This window comes from Dermatophagoides pteronyssinus, unplaced genomic scaffold, assembly GCF_027571235.1.
Source record: "Dermatophagoides pteronyssinus isolate colony J.1.1.1.1 unplaced genomic scaffold, Derpt_VIB-CSIC_2022.12 sq0027, whole genome shotgun sequence".
NCBI lineage: Eukaryota > Metazoa > Arthropoda > Arachnida > Sarcoptiformes > Pyroglyphidae > Dermatophagoides > Dermatophagoides pteronyssinus.
In genome coordinates, this window is record NW_027461551.1 from 144,085 (window position 1) to 160,230 (window position 16,146).

Below are 16,146 nucleotides of genomic sequence, written 5' to 3' on the forward strand. Positions count from 1 at the left end.
GTATCAAGTTGATTAGATTGATCAATCGATCGATCGATCGATTGATTGGATAGAAAAGCATAAAACAAAACAAAAAAAATTTGATTTGATCACTGATAATAGGATGATGATGATAATGATGAAAGCAAAAACAAAATAAATCAGGATAAACAGGATATAATTATATCGATTATATCGATACTTTTTGTTCAGGATTTATATTTCAAATATCGATATCAGTAAAAAATAAATAAATAAATAAGATCATCAGCATCATCATCATTGGTTATTGGTTCCTGATTTGTTGATTGATTATTGTTATTTTGTGTGTTTGGATCATTATTTGGATTAAAAAAATGATGAAACATTTGTTAAAAGTTTCATTTTTTAATTTCTCTTCACCTGGGTTAATCATCATTTGTTTTGATTTATTATGAAACAATTGATTTTCTTGCCATGTCCGAAACTGATCTGATTGTTATTGTTAATGATGATTATCATTTTTTTCGATGACAGGAAACGAATTTTTTGTTTTTGAAACAAACAAAAAAGTCTGTTTGTTTTCGACAAAAACAATTGATAAATTTGTTTAGTTTTTTGGGTTGATATTCAGCAAACATCCAACTGGGCAAAAAAATCATTCATCATTTTTTCGGTTGAAGAATCAATTTGTTACTGAAAAAATGAATTCATTGTTTGTTTGTTTTGTCCATAGCAATATTCAAACGTAGAAATATGATTTTAAATTGTTTTTCTGTGGCAATGATAATTCACTTGAAATTTTGTGATTCAAGTCAGTTTTATTTTTTCCCGTAAAATTAATTTTGCCATCAATTTCAAGCAAAATTTTAAATTATTTCGGGAAAGAAATTTCTTTGCCCAGATTGGATTATATCAGATCAGATCAGTACCGATGATGATGATGATAATCAATTTTATGATTTTAAATTGATAAAAATAAACCTCCATACACCACCACCGTGTGATAATTTCTTAAATGATGTGCAATATTTTTATTTATTTTGAAAAAAAATTTAAATTTTAAAAATGTAATCATGAGGTAAACACATATACAACACACAGATATGAATTTGGACATGTTTGGGGAATTTGACAGACTAGGGTTTTTTCTGTTTCTGTTTTTTTAATTTTTTTGGTGGTTTTGACATATATTTTTTCACTATGTTCAATCGATTTATATGAAAATCTATTGGAAATTGATTGGTTTTAAGTAGGAATTTTGTTTGTTTGAATGTAAATGTGTGAGTGTGATTGGATTTGGTGGGTTTTTATGGTAAGTAATGATATACAAATGCACAATGATCTATCCTGATCACGAAAGACAATTAAAAGGAATTAGGAAAAATCAAAAACGGCAACAAAATGGGTTCTGACATGATGAATGATGAATGAATGATTCAAACGCTACACAATAATGATTTAATGATTCGATGAATGGATGATTGAGATTTCGATGTCAAATACAAAAACAATTCAATGTAACCGAGATGCTTAACGAGATGAATGAATGAATGATGATGATAACGATGATGATGAAAACGATCAATGTTTTTTCACAATTAAAAATTTTCGGGTTAAACTTAATAATAACCGCCATCATAACCACCTCCGCCGCCATAATACCCATCATCATAGCCCCCGCCATAACCACCACCATATCCGCCGTGGTAACTTTTTTCAACACTGATTTTTTTTTGAAAAAAACATAATTAGTACGATTAAAATCCGTTAGATGGAACAAACAGCAGTTCCAAACAAAAATAAATTTTTACTTACTAAATAGGATAAGGTTGTGGAACTGGTACATATTTTTTATGTTCTTCTTTGACTGGAATCTAGAAAAACGGTAATAAGAATAAAACATTTAAATTTGAGACAAGAAGAAAGCCATAAAAAATAACATACCGGTATGGGAAGTGGAATTGGTAGAATTTTTGGTTTAGCAGCTAATGCTGCACCAAGTAATAATGCGGCAAGAATTTTTTTCTTTTTTCCCGCTTCAACATCTACGATAAACATTGATGTAAACATTAGGGTGGCAAATATGATGGCCAATATTGAATGTTTATTTATCGATTTCATTTTGTTTGCTTTTTAGGAATTTTTTTGTTGAAACAACACACTTGAAACAATTGAAAACAAAATAATCACACTGATAATGAATAATCAAAACCGAAAAAATAAAATTTTTTTGAAAAATCTAAGATTCAAGATTTGTTATCATCATAATATTCGTGATTCGCCAAATAGAACGTGCTTTATATATGGATGACTGTGGTGGATTCATTTCACACACAACATTATTATGATCAATCGAGGCCGAACACACACACTGTAAATTTGTGGAACATATTGACACCACATACATAATATCAGCAGCAACAGAATGTATGTAAAAGAAAAGAAAATTTTGTTTATTGAGAAAATTTTCAGTGTTTTGTTTTGTTTCAAGACGAAGAAATTAATGGGAAAAATATTGTAAAGATGGGCTCTTTTCATTTTCATTATTTTTGCCTAGTGATTCTAAAATATACCGCAATAGTAGACGACTCTAAATAGGTGGTTTTTTTGTTTGTTTGAATAATGTATGCATGGTGCTGATGTTTGATTGTAACATTTTTGCGCTTGTTTTTTCCTCCCCTTCACGAAAAGCTCGTGTTTCAAAATTTTTGACATTGTTTTTTTTATTGGGCCTTTCCCCCTCCTCTTCTCGTTTCAAATCATTCTTTCTCTTTCTTACTCTCTGCGTTATTGATGTTTAAATTTCTTTATGGTGATGACCATAATTCCATTAATAAATTTTTCAACGAAAATCAATTACCTTAGCAATATGTTCATGTTATGTATGTAATGAGGAACAGAAAAATTGGAATAATAATGATAATAATAATAATAATAATAATAATAATTTGTAAATTATCATTTGGTTGGCCTTTTGGCCCATCAGCATCATCATCATAATAATTGTTTTAATAGAGCAAAATATGAATAAATGGAAATGGTGGATGTAAATTGTCTACCGGGTGTCCTTGACAACCATTACCATCATTGTCATCATCACGAATCGAATCACCGGAAACAAATGATCGAAAAAACAAGGTGACCAAATCAATTTCTTTCTCTTTTGCCGGGTAAATATTTGCCATAAACGAAAAAAGTTTTGTCGCATTTCCCGTATTTGTTCCCGGAATCAAACGGAGAAACATAACAAAAGAAAACCCGAAAAAACTAATGTTGATGATGGTGAAAAGATGTTACATAATCATCATTACAAAATTAATATTCTCACTTAGCTAGTTTGTTTGTTTGTTCTTCAATGTTAGTCAAACAAATGAACAAAAAAAAAAAACACGCGAAAAACAAAAATCGACACAATTTAACGAAAAAATCGTTGAAAACAACAACAAAAAAAAACAAAGTCAAGGTTAAATGAATTTGGATCAAACATCAAAAAAACATTACATTTTTGGTTTTTCCATCCCCACTCCCCAATTATATAATCTCTCTCTTTTTCTCCATAAGATGTTGTTGGCCGTTGGCTAATTATTTGTGTTTTTTGTTTTGTTTCAATTTTTTGATTAAACACTAAATTAAAACAAAATCTAAATCACTTTTTCGTATACAAATCAAATGTTTTCTTTTCTTTGTCTGTTTGTTTACAAAGAAGTAAAAAAGGATTCAAGGAAAACAAGTGTGCATGTAAAGAAGAAAGAAATCAAATTCCAAGTTCATGGTTACTTTTTTTCTAACAAACAAAATGATAATCATCATTAAATGTGATAAAGATGTTTGTTTTGTCAATTTGTCATCAAATGAGAAAATGTTTACAACAAAAAAATTTGGGGAATTTTCTCAACATTTCTGGAAAGATTTTTTTTTGACAAGGAAATTTCATCATGATTGATTGATTGATTGGATAAATCATGATCTAGATATTATCTCTTTGTTGCTGCAAATCACTACAGGGTAGTTTAAGGAAAAAAACAATCAATCAAAATCTGATGAATCTTGTTGTTGTTTGACATGATTTTTTCTCGATTGATAAATAATCTGTCTAAACATGTCTTTCATTTTATTCTGGGTCATTTTTTGTTTGTTCAAAATTCTAATTGATTGATCTTCGGGCGACATTTTGGTGGAAACAAATTTCGACAACAACAAAAAAAGAAGAACAAACTTGCATTTTGTTTTGGTAAATACATTCCATTCATTGTTTCAATGTCGTTCGGTAAATAAATGTATTGTGGTTTTGCCATTGTGGTTTCCCTGTTGGTGTGTTTGTGCTTAAATGGTCAATCACGATCGTGATCTGATTTGATGATTTGTAATGTTATACAAACGAACAAACGAAAAACATTTCCGCCATTTCATCATCATTAATGTAAAGATTTGCATTCTGTAATTTACAGATTTCTTAATTTTTTTGTTTTTTAAACGTTGAAAATGATCATTTTATGAATAATTTATTCAAACTAATCTTTTGCTCGGTATAATTCCCGAAACCTGGGTGATAATCATTTCTTTTTTTTCAAACAAGGAAAAAAACTTTTCCAGAAATGTTTTTTTGATATTGAAACTGATCGATTGTGATTGTGATCAGGATCAATTTGTTCAGGATAATGATATCATCATCATCATTATTCAATCAATAATCAGTATAAATACTTCCTTTTTTCTCCACTGAAAATTGATTCGGATCATCATCATCATCTATAGGTGATTAATTGAAACTTTTACCTCGAATTAAACATTGTTTCCGTTGGAAAATTTCCGGAAATCATCACTCGATAAATATCGTCGATTTAAAACAAAAACAAAAATCTAATATCATAATCGTGACTTTGATAATTTTCCTTCTTTATCTTGATAATTAAATGACTTGCACGTGGTTTCTCACACACATTTACCGAAAAACGAAAAATTCAACTAGAAAAAATCCATTCCATTAATCAATCCATTTAATTGATGATGAGTATTACTGAGAAAATTTTCCGAAAAAGAAAAAGTTTTCATCTGACTCAGTACGATGATGATGACCGAATTTTTTTTCAAAAAATCTTAATTTTAAAATGATGATGTAATCATGTAATGCAATGTTTTTTCTCTATATTTTTGAGAGAAAATATCACGATCCAAAAAATCTCTGGAAAAACCCGTGTGGTGTCGACACATTGATGTGAAACAAACATTAAAATGTGGAAAATCCCAATTGGAAAATTTATGAAATTTTTTTGTTGTAAAATTGTAAAAATTTATGGGAATTTGTTTCATTTATTTATTCAAAAAAAATTTGTCATTCAATTAGGGTCAAGGTTTGGCACTGATCAATTGATCGATCGATGATTGTGGTTTTGGTGGCTAAGTAGAAATGGAATTCTGAAACATTTTTGTGGGAAGGAAGACATTCCAAAAAAATGACGAGATCTAAAAATTGAAAATTTCTATCTTTTTTGGTTTGTTTTGTTTGTTTGCCATTCAGATTATTGTACCATTTGTAATCGTAATGAACCAAAACTAGATTTTTGGTTTCCTTTCAACAATACCTGATAACGTGGATCATTAAAATTTGGCCTAAAACGGAATGAAAAATCGATAAAATAAATCAAATTCAAGTTTATTCAAATTAAACTTACTTTTCAATGCAATGTCGTACAATAGTACGACCAACCAAACGCACTGGTAATAGTTTTCGTAAAACAATTTCCGAATCACCATTAACAATTGTATGATATTGGCAATCATTATTATAACCATAATTTGGTGGATATTTTGGATATCTTGGTCGATAACGACGACGTTCCATTTCGACATCGGTCGATGATAATTGTTGTTGTTGCTGTTGCTGCTGTGATTCATCAGTGATCATATTATCCCGAATTGGTCCATTTCTCATCATCATAAAAGGCATCATTGATGATGCGGCTGCTTGACGTTGTTGTAATGGTGGTGGCACAAAAGGATAAGGTGGACGCGGCATTGGTGGTAACATCATCATTGGCGGCGGTGGGGGTAATGGCGGCAATGGCAAGGGTGGTGGTGGTAAAATTGAACGTTTTGAACGGGAAAGATATGCCAAATTCATTGATGATGATGCGACAGAATCGGCTATTCCAACATCATCATTAGATTTAAATTGAATGCGTTGTTTTGTTGGAATAGTCGATTCTGATGATGATCGATATTGTCCATATGGACGAATTGAATGCCAAATTCTTGGATCTATCAATGGAACAAGAATTATTAACCGAAAAACAAAAAACAAAAATTAGTACTTACCTTGTTCGAAATTGGCAAATTGTCCCTGTTGATATGATCCACGAGCTAATGATGCAATATTTGGTTGTTCATCATCATCTGATGAATGATGAATGCGATCATTATAATTATCTGACCATATTGATGATCGATGACCATTAACATTGACAACAATCAATGGTATTAGAATAAAACTCATATAAATGGCTGACGTCATCATTTTTAGCAAAAATTTGGTTTGGGATGATGTAAATCACAAACTAACATTTGATTCAGGTAAAAAAGTAAATCTGGTCGAATATTGATCTTTGGTCTGATGATGATTTCTCTTTTCTCGTTTTCTGGTTATCTTTCAAAGAAAACTTAGAGAAAAATGATGAAGAAGATAAAGATGAAGAGATCTGTTTGTCACCAGAAACATTTTGACCAGAAAAACTTATCATCATCATCATTCACTTTCATTTAAATAAGATTTTCCATTTTTTCGCTGTGAATGGAGAAAAACCAAGCCCGAAGCCCATTTATATTTTCAGAAGAGACATTTTTTTTGTTGAAAAATCATTTTTATTTTTCGGTGTTTAGGTCACATTGATGAATTCATCGTTGATCTAAAAATAGCCCATCGAAAAAAATAAATAATAATTGTTATTATCTGGGTCTTTTCTCTTTCCTTTATTTCGTTTTCTCTTATGATTTTTTTTGACAAAAAAAACCTGGTCTTGTTGATATAGTAGCGGTAGTAGCCAAACAAGTAGAGTAGATATAAAACCTAAAACAACAAATATAACAGGTTCTTCACAATCTCTCTATGAAACCGTACAATCAAATCAAATCAATCGGTTTTTTTTGAATTGTGAATATAGTCAAAACATCCAATCAACATAAACATTGGATTTAATGTTTTGGTGATAAATAAATGGGAAAAAAACATTATCAATTCAAATGTTTTTTCCTCAAAAGAAAAAAACATTCAACAGGTTTGTCGGTCGAATAAAATTTTATATGATGTACGCGTCGCCATCTATCGATTAATAATAGAACAATTTAAATGTTTTTTCTATTTGAATTTTTGAAAAATTTTGACAACAAAAAAATGTAGATCTTGATCACATGACACAACATCATTGATCATTTCGAGAAAAAGATTTTCAATCTAGTTCTTTTTTCCGTTTGTTTGTTTGTTTGTCAGAGAGTTGTTGTGACCAAAGATTTATATTCATTATCATTGATAGAAATTATCATCATTCAATCATTCAATGAATGGATGACCTTTTTCTATTTTGATTTGATTTATTTATGATTGTTTTGTTTTGTTCTTCTACTCAAATAAAACAATAACTCAAAAAGAAAAAAAGAAGAACTTTGGTTGTTTGATCTAATTCTTTTCAAAAAAAAAAATATTTCTCTAATCTTCATATTGTTGATGATCAACGGCATTTTGAATGGAAATCATTATCATCATTATCATCATCAGTATTTTGATTAATTCATTAAAAAATTATTATTTAACCCAAAACAGAACAACAATAATAATAATAACCATGTCTTTCTTTCTTCTTTTTTAGCATTATTCATTATTCATCTTTGAAATCAAAAATCAAACAACAACAACAATTATTATTCGATAACAAACAAAAAAGAACAGTGAAATAATAATAATAATAATAGTAATAATTTTCATCTTAATCTGGATCATCATCATCATCATCATGATAATCAACATAACCCAGGTATTATCTAGGTATTAATTATTCAAAGATTGATAGTGATAAAACAAAAGGGATAGGTCAGGCCAGGATGGTTTGCAAAAAAAAGATTCTGATTTATTGATTATATTTTAGATCAGATCGATACAATTTTTTTCTGGTTAATGGATAATCACAATAATCATTAATGAATGAAAAAATTCATTTGAAATTTGATGTGTGTGTTCAACAATGTTGTTCAATTTTTTTTCAAAAGGCTTTATTTATTTATCTATTTGATTCAACTCTTTTTCTATTTTGATTTCTATTTTCACCCAAACATTCAAAAATGAACAACAACAACGAAAAAAAACAAGGTGTGTATGCGTATTTGCCTTGATCTTTTCTTGATTTTTTTTTCATTTCATTTCATTCCAATCAATCATTGAAATTTAATGAATGAAATCAAAAGATGATCTACATTCTCCTTTGTGTTTGTGTGTGTGTGTGTATATAGCCCAAAAACAAACACTTTTTATGATTTGAAATTATGGCCAGAAAAAGTGTTTTCTTTTTCTTCTTTTGGGTGCCAAAAAGAAGAAAAATCTTGTTTGTTTTCCAGAAAAAATCTCTTGGCTTTTTTTTCGGTTGTTTTTTTCTTCCAAATAAATTAATTGAAAAAAAGTTCAAAGAAATTTTTCTTTGTTTTTTTCCTGTTCAATTGGATTCGGTTTTCATAAACGGTTTTTGGACTAAATTTAGATCATCCACCAAAATCATCATCATCATCAAATTAAATCACCACTTTTGTGGTTGGATCAATTGGTTTGAACAGAAAATTTTTTTAAGAAATTCAATTGGTTTTTTAAAACAAAACCAAAAATATGACTCTCTTGAGTAGATATATTCGTAATGATCATCATTGTTATCGATGTTTGGTTGGTTAGTTTGGATTGTGTTTTTCCAAACACAAATCTGTCATTGTTTTTAGGTTTTGTTTCTTTTGTTTTCCAAACAACCAAAAAACCAATCGAGAACATTGATTGATTGATTGATTGATTGATCAATCAATTTGATGACCATATTTGTAACAATCGATGATGATGATGATGATTATCGATTGTTTTTACATCTTTCAAACAACCATGATGATGATGATAGTAATAATCATCTTTTTTGCTTTAATCTGATCTTTTGATCGATGGTTTGTTTGTGTGTTTGGCGATTTCCCTTTCTGTTTATGTCTGTTTTGGTTTTTGATTTTATTTTTATCTCAAGAAAAGCTTTCGATGAAGAAGAAGAAGAAGAAAACCATATTTAGACATTTCTTGAAAAAAAGAGATTTGAAGTAGAAGAGGAGAGAAAATGAAAACATCTCAATCAAAAAAAACGAAAACTAGAAGAAATCATTCAACAAACGAAAAAATCGCATCAATTTTCGGATGATGATTCCATTTTTACCATCATCATCATCTTTATTAATAATCTTTTTTTCCAAAATATAAAAAAAACAATCTTTCCGATCGGATTTCCAAACTGAAATGAACCCATTTTTGTTGTTTGTTTCGAATTCTGTTGAAACAAACAATCCAGGATTTAAATGAATGATCAATCGATCATTTTTTTCCGAAAAAAAAAAATTTCGCAAACAAGCTTTATGTCTTTATCATCATCATCATCATTCACAATTTACAATTCAATCAATCAAATCACCATATATACAATTCACGGCCAATTCATTTTTTTTTTTTGTTTTCTGTTGTCAGTCGAAAAAAAGATTTAAAATTTTAAAATTTTTTAAAATTTTTAACAAAATTTTAAAATTGATGATGATTGATTGGATTGAGTGTAACATTTTGTTTTGTTTTTGATGATGAAAAACAACATGAAAAACAACATCCTGTTTTTTTGCTGGAAATTTTCCCGTGTACACTGAGAAAAAAGTCCATTTTGGATGCCGTAATAACGCCAACATTGAGGTATGCACGCCATCAAAAAAAGCATGTAAATGTGTTAGCGATTGGCGTGCAAACCTCAAAAAAATTGGCGTGTGCAAACCACACTTTTCTCTCAGTGTAACAAAAAAATTCGGTTCACATCAACCAAAAAAAGTTTTCCCGGAAAAAAAGAAATATTTCGGAAAAGAAATTTATAAATTTTTTTTTGTTCATTTCCATACCCAGAAACATAAAATATCCGGTATTATGCAGAGAGAAAGTATTTTCTTATTTCATCATTCAATCTACCTGTTCGGTGTCTACCTATGCCCAAAGACAAGCCCATGTTTTTTTCATCATCATCATCATTTATATTCAACTTTAGTGATGTTTTTAATGTCTTTTTTTCTGGTTGTTGTTGTAAATAGCCATTTTTTGATGATGATTTTGTGTGTGTGTGATGTCCGATCATCATCATCATTATAATCATTATTATTATTATTATTATTATTATGGTTAACCATTTTGAAAATTCAAAACGCGAGAGAATTAATGTTATCTAAAAATATTCCAAACAACAAACAACACAAACACTGTGTCTGTGTTTGTTTGTGTGTTGGTGGTTTTGTATTTACGGGGCATCATTCAAAATGGAAAATGTTTTTTTTTCAACTAAATACCATGGCTGGTTGTTGTTGTTGGCCATAGTTTGATGATTGAATCAAAATAGAAATTTTTTTTTCATTTCGTTTTCTGTCCAAAGATTTTATTTCATTTTCGGAAATTCAGATGTGTGTTGGCTACAACAAGGGTGCAACAATTTCCCTTTTTTTTATTGTAATTTTCTTTCGTTGTTGTTGTTGTTATTGTTGTCGACGAAAATAATCAACAACAACAACAATAACAATGACCATATATGTGATAATCCATTCTTTCTTTTTTTTACTTTTAATCAACATCACCGACGTAAGATGTTAAAATAGTCACACATATTATCGAAAAAAAACCAGAAACAGTTATGACTATTTCGACTTTTTGTTTGTAAATTAATTTTTATTTATAAAAAATTAAGAAATTTATTTGAGAATAAAAAACACAGGCAAATTGAAAATATTAAAAAAAAAGTTTAGTAAAAGTAAACACAATCAAGTGAAAGAGAAATGCCGAAAAAAAGAGAGAAAATTTTACAGAATTTCAATTTGGAAAACAAACAAACAAAAAATTGCAGAAGTGATGCGGAAAATTCGAGCTTGTCAAATGACCAAATATGGATGGATGTTTTTCGGTCCGAAAACAAACAATGACAAATATTCTTAAGCTCGACATATCAAAAAAATGAAAAAAGGGGGTAAAATTTTGTTTAGGAATTTCAACAACAACAAAATGATTATTCTACAAACTTTTCCAGATTTAAAATTTTTGAAAATTTTCTTTGCAAATTACACAAATAAGTAGCGATTGAAAATATTATAATATTTTCTGTTTTTTATTTTACGAAAAAATTTTAAAATTAATTAAAAAAAACAATTACAAATTGACGACTTTAATTAATTAATTATGTTGAGATTGATGATGATAATGATGAGTATGATGATGATGATGATCAAAATGACAATAAAGGGTTTTTTCGGGTAATGAGAATTTGTGAATAAAAATCGCAAAGGAAAAAAAATCGATGGCCAAAAACAAAGATTTATGAAGAAAAAAAAATTAATTAATTAGTTTGATTAGAATGATGATGATGATGTTTCATCCATCTTTAGGATGCTTTAGGTTTTTTTTGATTCCAGAATTTCAATTATATTTGCTTGGAATCAATCCATTGGGATTCGATTAACAAGAAGATTTTCGTTTTTTAATCCTTTTTCGTTGATGTCGATGATGACGATGACGACGATGATGATGATGAGGAGGAGGATGATCGACGTTCAGCATCACCATTTTCAATATCATCATTATCATTTAATAAATGATTGGATGTTGGCTCTAGATTTGATGAATCATCTTGATTCATGATTAAATCATTATTATTTATTATTGATGCTGTTGGCTGCGGTTGTTGTAATTCTTGTTGCTGTTGCTGTTGTTGTTCTTGATCAATCATTTGCATTATTGATGATGTTGGTGAATAGGAATTTTGATGATGTTGTTGCGGCTGTTGCTGCTGCTGCTGCTGTTGTGGATGATGATGATGATGGTAATAAGGAATCGGATATTGCTGTTGCTGTTGTTGATGATGATGATACATAAATTGTGGCTGTAAATAATAAGTTTGTTGTTGTTGTTGAGCTTGTTGTTGTTGTTGGTATCCATATTGTTGTTGTTGTTGTGGATGATGATAATAATTAATCATCGATATTGTTTGACTATTTTCCGATGGCTGTGCCTGATGATTATCATGTTGTTGCTGTTGTTGTTGTTGATGATGCTGTTGTTGTTGTTGCTGTTGCGGATGATAATGATGATAATGTGGTGAATGATGGTAATATTGCTGTTGTTGCTGTTGCTGCTGCTGCTGATGTTGTTGTTGTTGTTGATTTAAATTTGCTGAATAACTATTCTGTGGATCATTGCTCATCATTTGTTGTACATTTGATGGTTCTTGTTGTGATTGCGATGATGATTGCGGTGATGATGCGGGTGGTAATAATTTTGATTCATGTAAATTTGATGCAGCTGCTGCTTTATATCCATCATATGCATATGATGGTGGATGATATACTGGCTTTTTCTTGATGTAAACCCTAGTTGTTTTTTTTCAAAACGAAACGAAATGAAAAAAATGAAATTAAAAAAATAACAAAAAACATCACAGAAGAAATTCTTGAAAGAGAAAATAGAATAAAATGTTTATCATGTCACTGACTGACTGACTGACTATATGTTTGTGTTTAATGAAGCAAGAAAACAAATTATAAACAACTTGCAAAAGGTAAAGTAAAGTAATAGAAAAAAACTAAACAATTTTTCAATGATGATGAGATTTTTCTAATTTAAAAAATGAAAGAAATCCTAAAAAAATCACCAACATAGATATATGGCTACAAGGGTAACCAGAAAGAAAAAGGTATTGTACTATTATTTTCATTTCATTTCGTTATTAGAGCGTGATGATGATGATGATGATGATGAATCCTGAATGTTACTTCATTTCTAATATTTGAACGGTAATTATTATTATTATTATTTTGAAATGAAATCAACTAACGAAGACGATGATAAAATTGTTGTCAAAACACATGCAGTTTTTTTTCATTTGACCAAGAAATTTGATGATTGAAAATGATATAAATGACTTTTTTTTCGGTCTGTGTTTGAAGAGTAAAATGATCAGACTAAATGATTTAAGAGTTGCTTATTATCTATGCCATTGAATTTTCTTTTTGTTCTGAATCTTTTTCTTCTAGTTGGGTGCTCATTAATCATTAACTGTATTTTGTTGTTGTCATTTGATAATGAATTATTATTATTATCATTTGAAATGGATTTTTAAAACACCATTTAATTGATTGACCCTGATGGTCATTCATTCATTCATCATGGATTATGGTTAATAGTTACTAAGTTAGTTGGTTAGTTAAAATGAATTGATAAAAAGATAATACTTACGGTACTGGAATATGTACGGGTTTTTTGATAATAATTTGTTTATAAATCGGTACTTTTACAGGTACTGGATATGGTTTTGGTACATGTATAATTTTCGGTACAGGATATGGTACATATTTTGGTACTTTAACCGGATAAGGTACACGATATGGTTTGGCTATTTGTATTGTTTTATATACTGGATATGGTTGATGTTTAATGATTGGTACCGGTACGGGTACTGGTTTTGGAACAGGAACTGGTACCGGTTTTGGTACCGGAATTGTTTTCGGTATCGGTATTACTTTTTTTACTGTTTTATATATTGGTACTTTTACAGGTACATATACTGGATGCGGTACGGCTACTGTTTTCGGTACTGGTACCATTTTTGGTACATGTATTATTTTTGGTACTGGAACCGCTTTAGGTATATGTACAGTTTTATGTATTACTTTTACAATTGGGGGTTCGTGATAACCACCACCACCCCCATAGCCACCACTAGCCAAAACAATATTTGTTTGAATCAAAATTGTCATCATTAATTGTAGCCATATTGATGTTAATAATGGCCTTGATAATCGTTGTTTGCCACATTTATTCATTTTTGATGATAAAATTCAGGTATTTTGTTTATGTCCCCAGGTTTAATTTTACTTTGATAATAAGATTATGATGATACACAGAGAAAAATCGTAATTAATCCAATCGACTAACTAATCGAAAAAAAGGGAAAAATTTTTTTAAAAAACCTTAATTAGTGAAAGTTATTTTAAAATTTTCGTAAAAAATTTATTAAAAAAAGTGTGTGTGAATGTTTCTAAATGGGTCATTTTTTTGAGAAAATACAACGTTATCAGATCTTTACGGAAATTATAGTTTGATCGGGTTGGTAAGGAGAAAAAATAAAATTGAATCGAATGAAAGAAAGTGAATCCTGAAGTTTTGATTTGATTAAGAATTTGGTCCTGTTTTGTTTGTTCTCAATTTTCTTCAACAAAAAACAAAATATATCATTCCATAATCAAATACCTAAACTAACCTAGTTGAATGGAATAAGAACAATAAGATTTTTTCAAGTTGTTTAGGGCGAACAACTAAATGATAGAGCATAAAAACCAAACACACTAGATTCACAAAATATATATGTGATTGGTAATGACCGACAATCAAAACAACAACAACCATAACGATTTGTCCAACTTAAATGTCCTATTTGTAAAAAAAATGATAAAATAATATCTTCTCTCTCTCTCTCTACTGTGAATGCTCATATCACATATATCAAATAAATGAATAATATCGATGTCGATCAACAATCATCATTGTTATAATGGTTTTTTGTTGTTGTTGTTGTTTTTGAATTTAGAAAATTAGATCTAACCAAAATGATATAATGATAATAATAATGATGATGATGATTGTTGATTTTTTTCGTTTCATTCGTTTTGTTTGTTTGTTTGTCGAGCTAGGTAAAGGTAAATAAATAACTGAATTTGGTAATGTATCATCATCATTGTTTTTGTTTTAAATGGCCAATTTTCTTTTCAGACAAATTTAGATCAAATTTTTGTTGTGGCAAAATCCTGATCCATTTATGAAAAATATGTTTTTTTCGTTTCTTTTGTTTTTTCTTTGATCTATTTGCATCCATATTGAATGATCCGATCGAATAAATCAAATCAAATACAATCAGGGATTTTCTTCTTTTTTTTTGATTTAATAAGATTTGGCAAATGTGTGTTTTTTTACAAAATAAAAAAATACCAACCAGATTTGTTGAATGATGCTATATCAGTTGTCGTTGATCATTTGTTTGTGGGAAATTTTTTTGTTGCTAAACAAAAATGAAAAAAAAATCACCCTGTAGGGTTTTTATTGCAATGGAAAAAATCACTTTTGAAATCACTCTTCGAATCACACATAACCAGAAAAAAATCCGGTAAATTTTTTTTGTACTAAATTAACCGGAAATAAATTAAACGAAACAAAAACAAAAACACCACCCAGACACACTTATTTCACAATGGAAAAAAATATTACACTTTTAAAATTTAAAAATTTTTAAAATTTTAAAAATTTTAAAATCAAAAAAACCAGAAAAAAATTTTCATTAAAACACTTTTCATGTAATTTGGGTTGTTGTTGCCGTAAGTCAGTCAGTCGATCAATCGGTCAGTCAGTCAGTTGAATGAATGAATGAATGAATCGACCAGAATGACAGAAAAAAAAATCAAACAACAACCAGCAAATAACAACATAGAAAAACAATGCGAAATCAAAAAATACCGTTATGTTTTTTTTTAATGTTTGAAATAAATTTCCACTGTATCAACATGTGGTGTGGTGTGTGTCAGTTTACCTGGATGATGATGATGGTGATGATCAAAAAAAAAAAATTTTCATCTTTTTACTTTAGTTCAATCTGGCTCTCTCTTTTTAATTTTTTTTTGTTACCTGTCTCTCTTTAGCTAGGCATCACATTTTTTTCGTAAAGAAAATTTTTTAATTTCTCTTTTGGCTATTTTTTTCTCTCACTCTCTTTCTTTCTTTCAGAGAATATCACCTGGGCAATTGTATCCACCATGTACATGGGAACGATATTTTCAACAGAAGAAAAAAAATTTCGGTTAATTGAAGAAATCCCGAACCAAAATCAAGAAAAAGAAAACAGACCG

At 29.1% G+C, this 16,146-nt stretch overlaps 3 protein-coding genes across 3 annotated transcripts; all 3 read right to left on the reverse strand.

Annotated features, from left to right (window-relative positions):
• Window positions 1-965: 965 nt before the first annotated feature.
• LOC113793820 (uncharacterized) lies at window positions 966-2,228 on the reverse strand. The gene is made up of 3 exons (XM_027343891.2): window positions 1,906-2,228; window positions 1,777-1,835; window positions 966-1,683 (listed from the first exon to the last, which is right to left on the reverse strand). Exons 1-3 carry the CDS (start codon window positions 2,080-2,082, stop codon window positions 1,581-1,583), a joined length of 339 nt encoding a protein of 112 aa, XP_027199692.1. The 5' UTR covers window positions 2,083-2,228; the 3' UTR covers window positions 966-1,580.
• Window positions 2,229-5,251: 3,023 nt separating this feature from the next.
• Window positions 5,252-6,700, reverse strand: LOC113793813 (uncharacterized). The gene is made up of 3 exons (XM_027343884.2): window positions 6,277-6,700; window positions 5,634-6,219; window positions 5,252-5,571 (listed from the first exon to the last, which is right to left on the reverse strand). The coding sequence occupies exons 1-3, from the start codon at window positions 6,473-6,475 to the stop codon at window positions 5,481-5,483; spliced, it is 876 nt and encodes a 291-aa protein (XP_027199685.2). The 5' UTR covers window positions 6,476-6,700; the 3' UTR covers window positions 5,252-5,480.
• Window positions 6,701-11,329: 4,629 nt separating this feature from the next.
• On the reverse strand, window positions 11,330-15,850 carry LOC113793803 (uncharacterized). The gene is made up of 3 exons (XM_027343875.2): window positions 15,240-15,850; window positions 13,487-14,184; window positions 11,330-12,621 (listed from the first exon to the last, which is right to left on the reverse strand). The coding sequence occupies exons 2-3, from the start codon at window positions 14,071-14,073 to the stop codon at window positions 11,733-11,735; spliced, it is 1,476 nt and encodes a 491-aa protein (XP_027199676.1). The 5' UTR covers window positions 14,074-14,184; window positions 15,240-15,850; the 3' UTR covers window positions 11,330-11,732.
• Between the last annotated feature and the right edge of the window lie 296 nt (window positions 15,851-16,146).